Genomic DNA, 15,715 nt, shown 5'->3' with positions numbered 1-15,715 from the left:
GCCTCCAACGTTAGCCGTGGTCATTTACCTCTTGAGTGCAGGGCCTAGATGACACTTTGCACCTCTCTGCATTAAATTTCATCTATCATGTGTTGGTTATTTCACCAGTCTGCCTTTGTCCCGTAGTCTGTTATCATCCTCAATATTGGCTACATGTCTGAGTTTTGTGTCATCTGCAATTTTTTTAATTATGCCCTATATTCCCAAGCTCAGGTCATTAATATATATCAAAAAAGAGCAGTGATTCCAATACTGATTCCTGGGTACACCACTACAAACTTCTCTTTAGTCTGAAAAGCAACTGCTTACCACTGTTCTCTGCTTTCTGCCCTGTGGTCTATTATGCAATCTGAACCATACTACCCTCATCAGCCCTCCCTGGTACTTCATCAAATAACTTAAACAAATTAGTTAAACGCAAACAGTTCTGTGTTTACATTCGTTTATTAACCCATATTTTTCCAAATGCTATTTAACTTTGTCCCAAATTATTGTTTCTCAAAGTTTTCATTACTTGGGGGCTGAACTCTGAAATCGGACCGCCATTTTGAAAGGGTGCCCTGACCTCTAAGTGAGCTTGTGGATCCCCCCATCCATGGGCAATGTCACTCCACACTTACATGGGCATTACCTAACCCCCCCACCCCGAAGCGAGGACACTCCACTATGGGGTCCCTGGGCCCCGCCCTCTTCAGGCCCCCTATTACAAGACCCCACCCATCACCCACCCCCAACATCCCAGAGGCCCCTTCTTACCAGCCCTGCCCCCCCCTTAATGCCACCCTCCACCATATTTTCATGGGCATTGCCCCCTTGAGCCCTGACCATTGGCCTGAGGACCTTGGCAATGTCAGGGTGGCAGTGCCAAAGTGCCAGCCTGGCAGTACGAAGATTCCCACATTCCAGGAGGGAGTGCCAGTGGGCCGCCCTGCACTATCCCTAGCCACCTAGGGGTCTCTGGTGGCCTGGGAGAGCCCCCCCCCCCCTCCCAGTTGCCGTTCCGCCTTGTCCACATTTGTGTGGACCAGTACTGAACAACCCATGGCTGCAGCCACCCTGGGGAGGGCAATAGATCCCGGGAGGCCGGCAGATACCAGGTAAGTAGGTCTGAAGTAGGTTTAAGGCCTACTTACACAAGCAAAATTTGGTCTCGCCCATTGTTGGTGAGTTCCTGATCGCGACACCTAGCAGGACTTGGGTGGATCCCACAAAGCATCGTGGCTGTCGGGAAGCCCATGAGAGGCTTCACCCCGCATCGCACCCATAATCTGGATACATTAACCTAAGGTCTTTTAATAACATTACTGCAACAGACATAATATATATAAACATTTCCTACATTCATCACAACTAGAACAACAATATTTTTCCAAGTAGGGATAATAGCCATCATGGAGGTGGTGTTTTTTGCCTCCAGTGGTATGATTTAGAGTGTCATCTATATTAATGTTACCTCTAAACAAAGGGCCAGCATATAATTGGAGACAAAATAGTTCTAAAACAAGCTCAATTCAATACTACACGTTCTTACAACACTCGGTTGAAGTCCAACAGGTTTGTTTGGAATCACTAGCTTTCGGAGCGCAGCTCCTTCAAGTGAGTGATGAAGTGAGCAGTGCCCACTCACTTGATGAAGGAGCTGCTCTCCGAAAGCTAGTGATTCCAAACAATCCTGTTGGACTTGAACCTGGTGTTGTAAGACTTCTTACTGTGCCCACCCCAATCCAACGCCGGCATCTCCATATCATACTATATGTTATAATGGTATTATTGCAGGAAAGGTATCAATTAGGACATCTGGCTGCACAGAGGCATCAGATACATTCAGATATATTCCAGTCTATTTCTTCCAGCCAGATGCCTGAACAAGGCACTGTGACTCATGTTCCTGTGGCTGGCTTTTCCTTGACTAAAAAATCTCTGAAGATTTAGAATCACAGTGAACAACTAACTGCGAGATACAAACAGAGTGCTTTTGTGTCATGTTGTTTGCAGGTTCAATGATGTGATGTATGGAGTATTTGGGAAAAAAAGGAAAAGGCAAATAACATTGGACCAGAAACTGGAGCGAATCGATCGCATGAAGAGGAGTTACATTATGGATAAACCCTTAGGTGATTTTTTTTTTTTTAAACTCTTTCATGGGATGTTGGTGTCACTGGCTAGGCTAGCATTTGTTGGCCATCACAAATTGTCCATGAAAAGATGGTGGTGATCAGACTCTTTGAACAGCTGTAGCCTATTTATAGTGCTAGATCCCTAGGTGAGAAGATATGTACTGGACTGGATTCTCCAGTCCCCCAGCCACATGGATCTCAGCGGCGTGCCATTCGCTGGCTTCTATACTCCTGCCACTTGTCAGTGGAATTTTACATTGAAGCCACCCCACGCCGCCGGGAAACCCGGGGGCGGGGGTGTGCTGCCAGCAGGAAAAGTGACTTGCAATGGCCGGGGAATACCGGCCATTGTCTCTCAGTAATGGGATGATTTTCTTCTCCACTCCACCAGGTCCTTCCAATTCTTTTGAAGACACTGATATATGCTGTGGAATCGTGCCACAGGAGCTTGCAGAACTATGGTATTTTGTCCAATTGGCTACTCTTAAATGTGACAGCCTGTTTTTAAAAGGTAGCTGGTAGCTTGATGAACTTCCCTGAGCCTCATACCTGAACCCAATATGAACAGCAGTCACACCCATAGCAAACGTTACTGGATATCATTTGAACGAGAAACTCCTCTCATTTCATGAATTGGCATTAAAAGACAGTACAACTGTATAGAATGTAAACTCCCTGATGGGTCCATTGCCAAGTATGACACTGAAGCATACAGAGCAGGATCTGCCTAAGTTCAATTGCTAGTTTGTAGTGAGTTATCCAGCTTCAGTTGAGATGATCACGACAACTAATTGTGTTCCTAATCTAGGCATAAAAAAAGCAGCCGTGTTTCTGCTTCTACCATTACCATTCAGTCCTCTTCTAGAAAGTGCACAGGTGTGGATATTAAGTGAGGGATGAGGTCTACTTCTATTGTGAAACTCCAATAGTAGATGGTATTTAATGCCTTCCGACTCCACGGTCCCACCCTTCCTGCCCAGGAGCAGGCATTTAATTGGGTTGAAAAGCACAGGCTGGAGAGCCCATTGCCTTCCCAATTAAGTTGGGGTGGTATAGGCTGGGGTTCGGCCTTTCCGTTTTCTGGGTAAAGTGACCAAATAAGGGCCACAACCTGCCGCTGCGTGTGGATAAGTGGAGGTGGTGTTATACCGGGTAGCTTGCGAGCAGCCTTTGCTGGGGAAGTCCTCTTATTTGGGCACCCTATTCAAGGGCCACTCCTGCAGGAAAACACACCCACACCATGCCCTCCACTGTCATGTATTTTTCTTTCTCTTTGGACACAATAAGCAGGCTTTTTCCATGGCCTCGGCAACAGGTTCAATAATTGGATGGGAGTGCAAAAATCGGTTTTATGCTGCGTGAACTTTCCACGGTACCTTCCATTAGTGCCCACTATGTTGGATTGGGAAACCCACTGGAGGCTCACATAAAACTGATTTGCTATTGGATGCAGATGAAGCCCCAATCGGAATCTTCCATCCATGTCCAATTTTTCTCAACGCCAATGTGAAGGACACCAGTCCTAAACACGTCTGGAACAGCATGGTTTGCATATGTCAACACTCATCTGAACAATGTCTGGGGTTGCCTCTGAGTTCAGAATGGGTGCTACCAGCAACCCTGGACACGAGAATAGCACCAGAATAGTGGGTGGAAGTAGCCTCTGAATCTTCCAGATTCAATGTCATCGAGGAAGTCCATCTCTCAGCCTCAGTGTGTTCCTGGAGATCTATCGTCTTTCTCAGGAGGTCCATCCTCTTTCTTCAATACTGGGTTAGTAATGTTGAGCACCTTTTCAATATGGCGCCCAGATACAATTACAAAATATGTGCCTTCATGCTTGCCCTACTTTGGAATATGGCACAAAACATCCAGTTGTGTAACTATTGGGGGTCAGGGCCAAAGATATGGGGTGGGATTCTCCAGCCTCCCAGCCGCATGTTCCTTGGCAGTGGGAGGTGGCACGCCATTCACTGGCAGTGGGATTCTTTGCCCCTGATGCTGTCAATGGGATTTCCCATTAAAGTCACATCACATCGCCAGTAAATCCACCGGCGGGGGTGTGCTGCTGGTGGGACCAGAGAATCCCGCCGCCAGCGAACAGCCAGAGAATTCCAGCCATGGCGTGGTTTCCCACCGGTCTCCACAGTGGAAACACTCCATGTTCCCATCCCTGCCTCTGGACTTAATTCCAAATGGGAGAATTCTGCCCAATGTAATTTGCTGCTGCATTTGCCAAACGTGTTGAAACTGTCTCTGATTTTATTCCCAGTTTATGTTGATTTAATTGCTATCAGCCAGAGCAGCAGTTTTTAAAGTTCATTTACGGAATGTGGATGTCGCTGGTTAGGCCAGCATTTATTGTCCATCCCTAGTTACCCTTCAGAAGGTGGTGGTGAGTTGCCTTCTTGAACCCCTGCAGTCCTTGAGGTGTGGGTACTCCCACAGTGCTGTTAGGGAGGGAGTTCCAGGATTTTGCACCAGCGACAGTGAAGGATCGGCGATATATTTCTAAGTCAGGGTGGTGAGCGACTTGGAGGGGAACTTCCAGGGGGTGGGGTTCTTGTCCTTCTAGATGGTAGTGGTCGTGGGTTTGGAAGGTGCTGCCTAAGAAATCTTAGTGAGTTATTGCAGTGCATCCTATATGTGGTACACATGGTTGCCACTGTTCATCAGTGGTGGAGGGTTTGAATATTTGTAGAAAGCGGAGCAATCAAGCAAGCTGCCTTGTCCTGGATGGTGGCGAGCTTCTTGTGTGTTGTTGGAGCTGCACTCGTCCAGGCAAGTGGGGAGTATTCCATTACACTCCTGTGGACAGGCTTTGGGATGTGAGTTAATTGCCGTAGGATTCCTAGCCTTTGGCTAGTCCAGTTCAGTTTCTGATCAATGATAATCCCCCAGAATGTTGATTGTGGGGGATTCACTGATGATAATGCCATTGAATGCCAAGGGCTGATGGTTAGATCCTCGCTTGTAGGAGTTGGTCATTGCCTGGTATTTGTGTGGCGCGAATGTAACTTGCCACTTGTCAATCCAAGCCTGGATATTGTCCAGATCTTGCTGTATCTTGCTGGATATGGACTGCTTCATTATCTGAGGAGTTGCAAATGGTGCTGAACATTGTGCAGTCACCTGCAAACATCCCCACTTCTGACCTTATGATGGAAGGAAGGTCATTGATGAAGCAGCTGAAGATGGTTGTGCCTAGGACACTACCCTGAGGAACTCCTGCAGTGATGTCCTGGTGTTGCGATGATTGACCTTCAACCACAACAACCATCTTCCTTTGTGCCAGGTATGACTCCAACCAGCGAAGAGTTTTCACCCTGATTCCCATTGACTCCAATTTTGCCTGGGCTCCTTGATACCATACACAGTCAAATGCTGCCCGGGTGTCAAGGACAGCCACTCTCATCTCACCTCTGGCATTCAGCTCTATTGTCCATGTTTGAACCAAGGCTGAACCCTCAAGAGTATTGAAAGTCAAAGAGATCTAGGAGTACAGGTCCACAGATCACTGAAAGGGGCTACACAGGTGGAGAAGGTAGTCAAGAAGGCATACGGCATGCTTGCCTTCATTGGCCGGGGCATTGAGTATAAGAATTGGCAAGTCATGTTGCAGCTGTATAGAACCTTAGTTAGGCCACACTTGGAGTATAGTGTTCAATTCTGGTCGCCACACTACCAGAAGGATGTGGAGGCTTTAGAGAGGGTGCAGAAGAGATTTACCAGAATGTTGCCTGGTATGGAGGGCATAAGCTATGAGGAGCGATTGAATAAACTCGGTTTGTTCTCACTGGAACGAAGGAGGTTGAGGGGCGACCTGATAGAGGTATACAAAATTATGAGGGGCATAGACAGAGTGGATAGTCAGAGGCTTTTCCCCAGGGTAGAGGGGTCAATTACTAGGGGGCATAGGTTTAAGGTGAGAGGGGCAAAGTTTAGAGTAGATGTACGAGGCAAGTTTTTTACGCAGAGGGTAGTGGGTGCCTGGAACTCACTACCGGAGGAGGTAGTGGAGGCAGGGACGATAGGGACATTTAAGGGGCATCTTGACAAATATATGAATAGGATGGGAATAGAAGGATACGGACCCAGGAAGTGTAGAAGATTGTAGTTTAGTCGGGCAGTATGGTCGGCACGGGCTTGGAGGGCCGAAGGGCCTGTTCCTGTGCTGTACATTTCTTTGTTCTTTGTTCTTTGTAATGAGTCAGGAGCCGAGTGAGCCTGGCGGAATCCAAACTGAGCATCCATGAGCAAGTTATTGCTGAGTAAGTGCTGTTGGATAGCTGATAGTTGATGACTCCTTCCATCGCTTTGCTGATGATGGAGAGTAGATTGATAGTGGTAATTGACTGGGTTGCATTTGCTCTGTTTCTTGTGTACAGGACGCACCTGGGTAATTTTCAAAATTGCCGGATAGATGCCAGCGTTGCAGCTGTACTGGAGCAGCTTGGCTAGGAATGCGGCAAGTTCTGGAGCACAAGTCTTCAGTACTATTGCCGGGATATTATCAGAGCCCATAGCCTTTGCAATATCCAGTACCTTCAGCGTTTCTTGATATCACGTGGAATGAATCTTATTGGCTGAGGACTGACATCTGTGATGCTGGGAACATCCGGAGGAGACCGAGGTGGATCATACACCTAGCACTTATGGCTGAAGATTGTTGTGAGTGCACATATGTGCTGGGCTCCTCCATCATTGAGGTTGGGGTTATTTGTGCAGCCTCCTCCTCCAGTGAATAGTTTAATTGTTCACCACCATTCACGGCTGGATGTGGCAGGACTACAGAGCTTAGATCTGATGCATTTGTTGTGGAATCGCTTAGCTCTGTCTATTACTTGCTCCTTATGATGTTTGGCAAGTAGACCTGTGTTGTAGCTTTACTAGGTTTGACACCTTATTTTTCGGTTTGCCTGATGTTGCTCCTGGCATGCTCTCCTGCACTCTTCATTGAACCAGGGTTGATTCCCTGGCTTGGTGGTAATGGTAAAGTGGGCGATATGCCGGTCCATGAGGTTGCAGATTGTAGTTGAATACAATTCTGCTGCTGCTGATGGCTCACAGCGCCTCATGAATGCCCCAGTCATGAATTGCTAGATCTGTTCGAAGTCTATCCCATTTAGCATGGTAGTAGTGCCGCACAACACAATGGAGTGAAGACGAGCCTTGTCTCCACAAGGACTGTGCGGTGGTCACTTCTACCAATACTGTCATGGAAAGATGCATCTGCAGCAGGCAGATTGGTGAGGATGAGGTCAAGTATGTTCTTCCCTTTTGTTGGTTCCCTCACCACCTGCTGCAGTTCCAGTCTAGCAATGTTGTCCTTTAGGACCCAACCAGCTCAGTCTGTGGTGGTACTACCGAGTCACACTTGGTCATGGACATTGAAGTCCCCACCTAGAGCATATTCTGCGCCCTTGCCATGCTCAGTGCTTCCTCTAAGTGGTGTTCAATATGGAGGAGTACAGCTTCATCAGCCGATGGTGGCCACCATGTGGTAATCAGCAGGAGGTTTCCTTACCCATGTTTAAACTGAAGCCATGAGATTTCATGGGGTTCAGAGTCGATGTTGAGGACTCCCAGGGCAACTCTCTCTTGACTGTATACCACTGTGCCGCCACCTCTGCTGGATCTGTCCTGCTGGTGAGACAGGACATACCCAGGAATGGTGATAGTGGTGTCTGGGACATTGTCTGTAAGGTATGATTCTGTGAGTATGACTATGTCAGGCTGTTACTTAACTAGTCTGTGAGAGGAACTTCCGGGTGCGGCGATGACCAGCTAAGTCGCATTGTTTCGGCAGCTCCCGGTGGAACGGACTTTTGGGCTCTTAATAGGAGCCCCAACGGCAATTTTAACGGCTAAAAACACGGTAAACCAGAAGGGAATACCCCCTGGACACGGATGGAAAAAGGAGAGGAAAGTGGCCGTATTGCGGTGGATCCTCTAGAGCAGCGGCCAGGAAGGCAAGCACAAAGCAAGATGGCGTCGGAAGGAGGCAGTTTAATATGGGGCCCTGACCAACAAGAATTCCTGCGGCGCTGCGTGGAAGAACTTAAAAAGGAGATGAAGGAGCTGTTGGCCCCGATATTACAGGCAATTGAAGGGCTAAAGGAGGACAAAAGACCCAGGAGCAGGAGCTTCGGATCGTGAAGACAAAGGCTGCTGAGAATGAGGACGAAATACAGGGCCTGGTGGTGAAGACAGAGATGCACGAGGCACAACACAAAAAGTGTGTGGAAAGGCTGGAGGTGTTGGAGAATAATGCGAGGAGGAAGAACTTAAGGATTCTTGGTCTTCCCGAAGGTACAGAAGGGGCGGACGTCGGGGCATATGTGAGCACGATGCTTCACTCGTTAATGGGATCGGAGGCCCTGACGGGCCCGTTGGAGGTGGAGGGAGCTTATCGAGTTATGGCGCGAAGATCAAGTTATGGCGCGAAGACCGAGGGCTGGAGAAATTCCTCGAGCCATAGTGGTGAGATTTCTCCGATATAAGGACAGAGAGATGGTCCTCAGATGGGCAAAGAAAACTCGGAGCAGTAGGTGGGAGAACGCAGTGATCCGCGTATATCAAGATTGGAGTGCGGAGGTGGCGAGAAGGAGGGCAAGCTTTAATCAGGCCAAGGCGGTGCTGATTTAACAAAAGGAAGGTTAAATTTGGAAAGCTGCAGCCGGCAAGACTGTGGGTCACACATCAAGGGAAACACCACTACTTTGAAACGGCAGAAGAGGCGTGGACATATATTGTCGAGGAGAATCTGGAATAAGCGGGCTAGAAAAAGAACGTTTGGGACAAAGTGGTGGGGTGACTATGTGGGGTGAAGGGGGGGAGGAAATGGGGGAAGAGATGATTTCCCAAGTTGTTAATCCTGCGACCCTGTAACTTTTCTCTCTTCCCCATGTCGTGGGGGAGGGAGGATGAGGAGCTGGGGGCGCCGGCCATTGGGGGCGGAGCCAAATGGGAAGCGCAGGCTTTGTTCCCGCGCTATGGTAATCATGGCGGGAACAGGGAAACAGGAAGGAGGGGGCCTGGCACAGTGGGGGCCGAGGTCACGGGGGAAGCCGAGGTCGGCCAGAGTTTGCTGACTTCTGGGAGCAACATGGGGGGTGCAATTACGCTAGCGGTGGGGGAGGCCTTAACTGGGTTGCTGCTGCTGGGGAGAAGGGGGAGCTGGTATGGGGTGGGGTGGTCGGGGCGGGAGGGCGCCGTTGAGGGGAGATACGGCTACGTGGGAACCGGGTGAGGAGCTGGATTGAAAAAGGAGATGGCTAGTCGACGGGGGGGGGGGGGGGGTAAAGAGCCCTCCAACCTGGCTGATCACGTGGAATGTGAGAGGGCTGAACGGGCCGATTAAGAGGGCACGGGTACTCGCACACCTAAAAAAAACTTAAGGCAGATGTGGTTATGCTGCAGGAGACTCATCTGAAATTGATAGACCAGGTCAGACTTCGCAAAGGATGGGTGGGGCAGGTGTTTCATTTGGGGCTAGACGCAAAAAACAGGGGGGTGGCTATATTAGTGGGGAAGCGGGTAATGTTTGAGGCAAAGATCATAGTGGCGGATAGTGGGGGCAGATACGTGATGGTGAGTGGCAGACTGCAAGGGGAGGCGGTGGTTTTAGTGAACGTATATGCCCCGAACTGGGATGATGCCAATTTTATGAGGCGTATGTTGGGACGCATCCCGGACCTAGAGGCGGGAAAGTTGGTAATGGGTGCAGATTTTAATACGGTGCTGGACCCAGGGCTGGACAGATCGAGGTCCAGGACTGGAAGGAGGCCGGCTGCAGCTAGGGTGCTCAAGGACTTTATGGAGCAGATGGGAGGAGTAGACCCCTGGAGATTTAGTAGACCTAGGAGTAAGGAGTTTTCGTTTTTCTCCTATGTCCACAAAGTCTATTCACGGATAGACTTTTTTGTTTTGGGAAGGGCACTGATCCCGAAGGTGACGGGGACAGAGTACACGGCTATAGCTATTTCGGACCACGTTCCACATTGGGAGTACCTGGAGATAGGGAAGGAAAAAGAACAGCACCCACCCTGGAGAATGGACATGGGATTATTGGCAGATGAGGGGGTGTGTTTAAGGGTGAGGGGGTGTATTGAAAGGTACTTGGAACTCAATGACAATGGGGAGGTTCAGGTGGGAGTGGTCTGGGAGGCGTTGAAGGCTGTGGTTAGAGGGGAGCTGATATCTATCAGGGCACATAAAGGAAAGCAGGAGGGTAGGGAAAGGGAGCGGTTGTTGAAAGAACTTTTGAGGGTGGACAGACAATATGCGGAGGCACCGGAGGAGAGACTGTACAGGGAAAGGCAAAGGCTACATGTAGAATTTGACTTGTTGACTACGGGTAATGCAGAGGCACAATGGAGGAAGGCACAGGGTGTACAGTACGAATATGGGGAGAAGGCAAGCAGGTTGCTGGCCCACCAACTGAGGAAAAGGGGAGCAGCGAGGGAGATAGGGGGGGTGAGAGATGAGGAGGGAGAGATGGAGCGGGGAGCGGAGAGAGTGAATGGAGTGTTCAAGGCATTTTATGAAAGATTATATGAAGCTCAGCCCCCGGAAGGGAAGGAGAGAATGATGTGCTTTCTGGATCAGCTGGAATTTCCTGAGGTGGAGGAGCAGGAGAGGGCGGAACTGGGAGCACAGATTGAGACGGAGGAAGTAGTGAAAGGGATTGGAAGCATGCAGGCGGGGAAGGCCCCGGGACCAGACGGATTCCCAGTGGAATTTTATAAGAAATATATGGACTTGCTGGCCCCGCTACTGATGAGAACCTTTAATGAGGCTAGGGAAAGGGGGGCAGCTGCCCCCGACTATGTTAGAGGCATCGATATCGCTCCTCCTAAAGAAGGAAAAAGACCCGCTGCAATGCGGGTCCTATAGGCCCATTTCCCTCCTGAATGTGGATGCTAAGATTCTGGCCAAGGTAATGGCAACGAGGATAGAGGATTGTGTCCCGGGGGTGGTTCATGAGGACCAAACTGGGTTTGTGAAGGGGAGACAGCTGAACACAAATATACGGAGGTTGTTAGGGGTAATGATGATGCCCCCACCAGAGGGAGAAGCGGAGATAGTGGTGGCGATGGATGCCGAGAAAGCATTTGATAGAGTGGAGTGGGATTATTTGTGGGAGGTGCTGAGGCGATTTGGCTTTGGAGATGGGTATATCAGGTGGGTACAGTTGCTGTATAGGGCCCCGATGGCGAGCGTGGTCACGAATGGACGGGGGTCTGATTATTTTCGGCTCCATAGTGGGACGAGGCAGGGATGTCCTCTGTCCCCGTTATTGTTTGCACTGGCGATTGAGCCCCTGGCCATAGCATTGAGGGGTTCCAGGAAGTGGAGGGGAGTACTCAGGGGAGGAGAAGAACACCAGGTATCTCTGTATGCGGATGATTTGTTGTTGTATGTGGCGGACCCGGCGGAGGGGATCCCAGAGATAATGCGGATACTTGGGGAGTTTGGGAATTTTTCAGGGTATAAATTGAACATGGGGAAAAGTGAGTTGTCCGTGATGCATCCAGGGGAGCAGAGCAGGGAAATAGAGGATTTGCCGTTGAGGTGGGTAACAGGGGACTTCCGGTACTTGGGGATCCAGATAGCCAAGAATTGGGGTACATTACACAGGCTGAATTTAACACGGTTGGTGGAACAGATGGAGGAGGACTTTAAGAGATGGGACATGGTGTCCCTGTCACTGGCAGGTAGGGTGCAGGCGGTTAAAATGGTGGTCCTCCCGAGATTCCTTTTTGTGTTCCAGTGCCTCCCGGTGGTGGTCACGAAGGCTTTTTTCAAGAGAATCGAGAAGAGTATTATGAGTTTTGTGTGGGCCGGGAAGACCCCGAGAGTGAGGAGGGGATTTTTGCAGCGTAGCAGGGATGGGGGGGGTTGGCGCTACCGAGCCTAAACGACTATTACTGGGCCGCCAATGTTTCAATGGTGTGTAAGTGGATGGGAGAAGGGGAGGGAGCGGCGTGGAAGAGATTGGAGAGGGCGTCCTGCAGGGGGACTAGCCTACAAGCAATGGTGACGGCACCGTTGCCGTTCTCACCGAAGAAATACACCACAAGCACGGTGGTGGTGGCTACATTGAAAATTTGGGGGCAGTGGAGACGGCATAGGGGAAAGACAGGAGCCTCGGTGCGGTCCCCGATAAGAAATAAGCATAGGTTTGTTCCGGGGAGAATGGATGGGGGATTTGGAGCATGGCAAAGAGCTGGGGTAGTACAATTGAGAGATCTGTTCGTAGATGGGACGTTTGCGAGTCTGGGTGCGCTGACGGAAAAATATGGGTTGCCCCAAGGGAATGCATTTCGGTATGTGCAACTGAGGGCTTTCGCGAGGCAACAGGTGAGGGAATTTCCGCAGCTCCCGACGCAGGATGTGCAGGATAGAGTGATCTCAGAGACATGGGTGGGGGATGGTAAGGTGTCGGGCATATATAGGGAAATGAGGGACGAGGGGGAGATCATGGTAGATGAGCTGAAAGGGAAATGGGAAGAAGAGCTGGGGGAGGAGATTGAGGAGGGGCTGTGGGCTGACGCCCTACGTAGGGTAAACTCATCGTCCTCGTGTGCCAGGCTCAGCCTGATACAATTCAAGGTTCTACACGGGGCGCATTTGACTGGAGCACGGCTCAGTAGATTTTTTGGGGTAGAGGATAGGTGTGTGAGATGCTCGAGAAGCCCAGCGAATCACACCCACATGTTCTGGTCATGCCCGGCACTACAGGGGTTCTGGGTGGGGGTGGCAAAGGTGCTTTCGAAGGTGGTGGGGGTCCGGGTCGAACCAAGCTGGGGGTTGGCTATATTCGGGGTTGCAGAGGAGCCGGGAGTGCAGGAGGCGAGAGAGGCTGATGTTTTGGCCTCTGCGTCCCGAGTAACCCGGCGCAGGATATTGTTAATGTGGAAGGAAGCCAAACCCCCGGGTGTGGAGACCTGGATAAACAACATGGCAGGGTTTATAAAGTTAGAACGGATCAAGTTCGTATTAAGAGGTTCGGCTCAGGGGTTCACCAGGCGGTGGCAACGGTTTGTCGACTACCTCACAGAAAGATAGAGGGAATGGAAAAGAAGAAGACAACAGCAGCAACCCAGGGGGGAGGGGAGGGGGGAGGAACCGGACGGACTCTCAGGGATGTCATTGTGTATGTATAGACACTTGTTATTGGTAATGTATATTGGATTGTTGGATTGTATCTTTGGAGAGTAACTATTTTTGACAAGGCAGTTGCCACTTGGTTTTGTTTTTGCTTTTGTTTATATATTATTTATTTATTTGTTTAAAATTGGCCACGGTTATTTATATTGCTTTGTTGTTGTTCAAAAGAAAAACTATGTACTGTTATGTTTGGCCACAAAATTTTGAATAAAATATATATATTTTTTTAAAAACTAGTCTGTGAGACATCTCTCCCAACTTTGGCACAAGCCCCCAGATGTTAGTAAGGAGGTCTTTACAGGGTCGGCAGGGTTGGGTTTAACGTTGTTATTTCCGGTGCCTATTTCAGTGCTGCGTGGTCCGTCCGGTTTCATTCCTTTTTTGTGTTTTTGTAGAGGTTCAATACAACTGAGTGGCTTGCTAGGCCATTTCAGAGGGCATTTAAGAGTCAACCACATTGCTGTGGGTCTGGAGTCACATGTGGGCCAGACGAGGTAAGGGTGGCAGATTTCCTTCCCTAAAGGATATTAGAGAACCAGATGGTCATCATTAGACTTTTAATTCCATTTTAATGGTTTAAATTCCATCACCTGACATGTTGGGATTCGAACCGGTGTCCCCAGATCCCCGGTAAGGACACTACAGCTAAACTCAGCATTTCTGCTGGAAAGTGTGTCTGTATATACATCGTAAGAAGTCTTACAACACCATGTTAAAGTCCAACAGGTTTGTTTCAAATCACTAGCTTTCGGAGCACTGCTCCTTCCTCAGATTCACCTGAGGAAGGAGCAGTGCTCCGAAAGCTAGTGATTTGAAACAAACCTTTTGGACTTTAACCTGGTGTTGTAAGACTTCTTACTGTGCTCACCCCAGTCCAACGCCGGCATCTCGATATACATCGTGAGGAGGGAATCAGGTTTGATACTGATGCTCTCCAGACTGACAGCATCCGCTGTTTCAGTTCAGATATGATGATCAGGGGCACTTGGCTCATGTGTAGCTGTTACCAGTGACAGCCCGAGCTGTCGGAAAAGGAGGAAAAGAATTAGAAGTAAAATAATAAGAACTCCAAAATTTGTTCAGACTCTCGAAGGTAATCAAGTGTAAAGTTTTTGAGTGTCAGATTATTCAACTCTGGATGGTTATATGTCATACATTGGTATATTGTCCTATTTGCTTTACTGTAGAAGATTCAAATTCAATAATCCTGAATCTGCCGACCAGCATCACGAGAAAGCGACCCAATACCAATACTCAAGAGGAGGAAGAGTGGAACAAGGAAGTAGACAGTTTAATTGACTGGACAACTGGGCTCAACATAGATGATCTTGAAGATGATTAAGGAAAAAGATCTCAACATTCAACTCATTCATGGCCCTCAAATCTGTCATGAAATTAATTTGAAAGATATAACGGACTCTTCAATGCTGCAATAACTCGGAGTTCCTCAAATAATATCCAAAAGTCATTATCCGGGAACATAACTTTATTTCCAGATTGTGAAATAAATGTTCTCAATTTTTTGAAGTAAGCATGTTTGCATTGCTGAATTTAATTTGTTTTCACTACTATTGACATTTTGCCATCAGATATTTCTCAAAACAATTCCAGGTATCTCAATACCATAAGTTCATAAGATATAGGAGCAGAATTAGGACATTTGGCCCATCGAGTCTGCTCCGCCATTCGATCATGGCTGATCTCATCCTGGCCTCTACTCCACCGTCCTGCCCATTCTTCATAACCCTTCAACCCATTACCAATGAAAAATCTGTTTAACTCCTACTTAAATTTACCCAGCATCCACTGCACTTTGGGGTAGCAAATACCACAGATTCACAACCCTTTGGGTGAAGTAGTTTCTCCTCAACCACATTTTAAATTTGCTACCACTTATCCTAAGACTAAAACTTCTCATTCTAGAATGCCCCACAAGAGGAAGTATCCACTCCACGTCTATTTTATCCATACCTTTTATCATCTTGTATACCATGAAAAATGATAGCATGATGACCAGGATCATTTATTTTCTCAATCTTCATTTTCTCTAGTGAAAATATTTCAGTTCAAACCTCAAGTTGTAGAGTTCGTATGTAACTCAGTCATACAGTCCAGAAGGTTACATGTTTAATTTCTGATCTCTGCGAGCTTTCAGATTTTAACCTTGAAAGTTTCTCCTACTTTCTGTCGTAAATCTCATACATTTAATCTTGTATCTTGGCGCATTGTTCTTGAAACCTCAACTACTAGAAAAAATCTTTCTGTCTACCTGTCCCATCCTTTCTTTATAAAGACAAATTTGAAAATTTACCTTTTCCAACCTGGATTTTCCTTAATGCAGTCATCCATTTTTGGATGGGATAAGCGATCTAGCAAGGAAAATGAGACGGTGACCTTCCTTTGAACCATGACTTCAAAAAATG

The 15,715-nt window shown here is 48.3% G+C and overlaps 1 protein-coding gene across 4 annotated transcripts in view; it reads left to right on the top strand.

Moving 5' to 3' along the window:
* LOC140427309 (ubiquitin-conjugating enzyme E2 U-like) overlaps positions 1-14,823 on the top strand; it is an 87,315-nt gene extending 72,492 nt beyond the window's left edge. For 3 of the 4 annotated variants that reach the window (XM_072512872.1, XM_072512869.1, XM_072512874.1), the window contains 2 exons: positions 1,996-2,114; positions 14,480-14,823. In XM_072512872.1, the coding sequence (XP_072368973.1) occupies positions 1,996-2,114; positions 14,480-14,634 (274 nt within the window). In that variant the 3' untranslated portion in view covers positions 14,635-14,823. The remainder of the gene's footprint in view (positions 1-1,995; positions 2,115-14,479) is intronic. The other variant, XM_072512873.1, reaches the window with a different exon arrangement.
* Positions 14,824-15,715: the final 892 nt, after the last annotated feature.

The sequence above is a fragment of the Scyliorhinus torazame genome, chromosome 7 (genome assembly GCF_047496885.1).
Source record: "Scyliorhinus torazame isolate Kashiwa2021f chromosome 7, sScyTor2.1, whole genome shotgun sequence".
NCBI lineage: Eukaryota > Metazoa > Chordata > Chondrichthyes > Carcharhiniformes > Scyliorhinidae > Scyliorhinus > Scyliorhinus torazame.
Note: the sequence above shows the minus strand (reverse complement) of the source record. Positions and strands in the feature narration are given on the sequence as shown.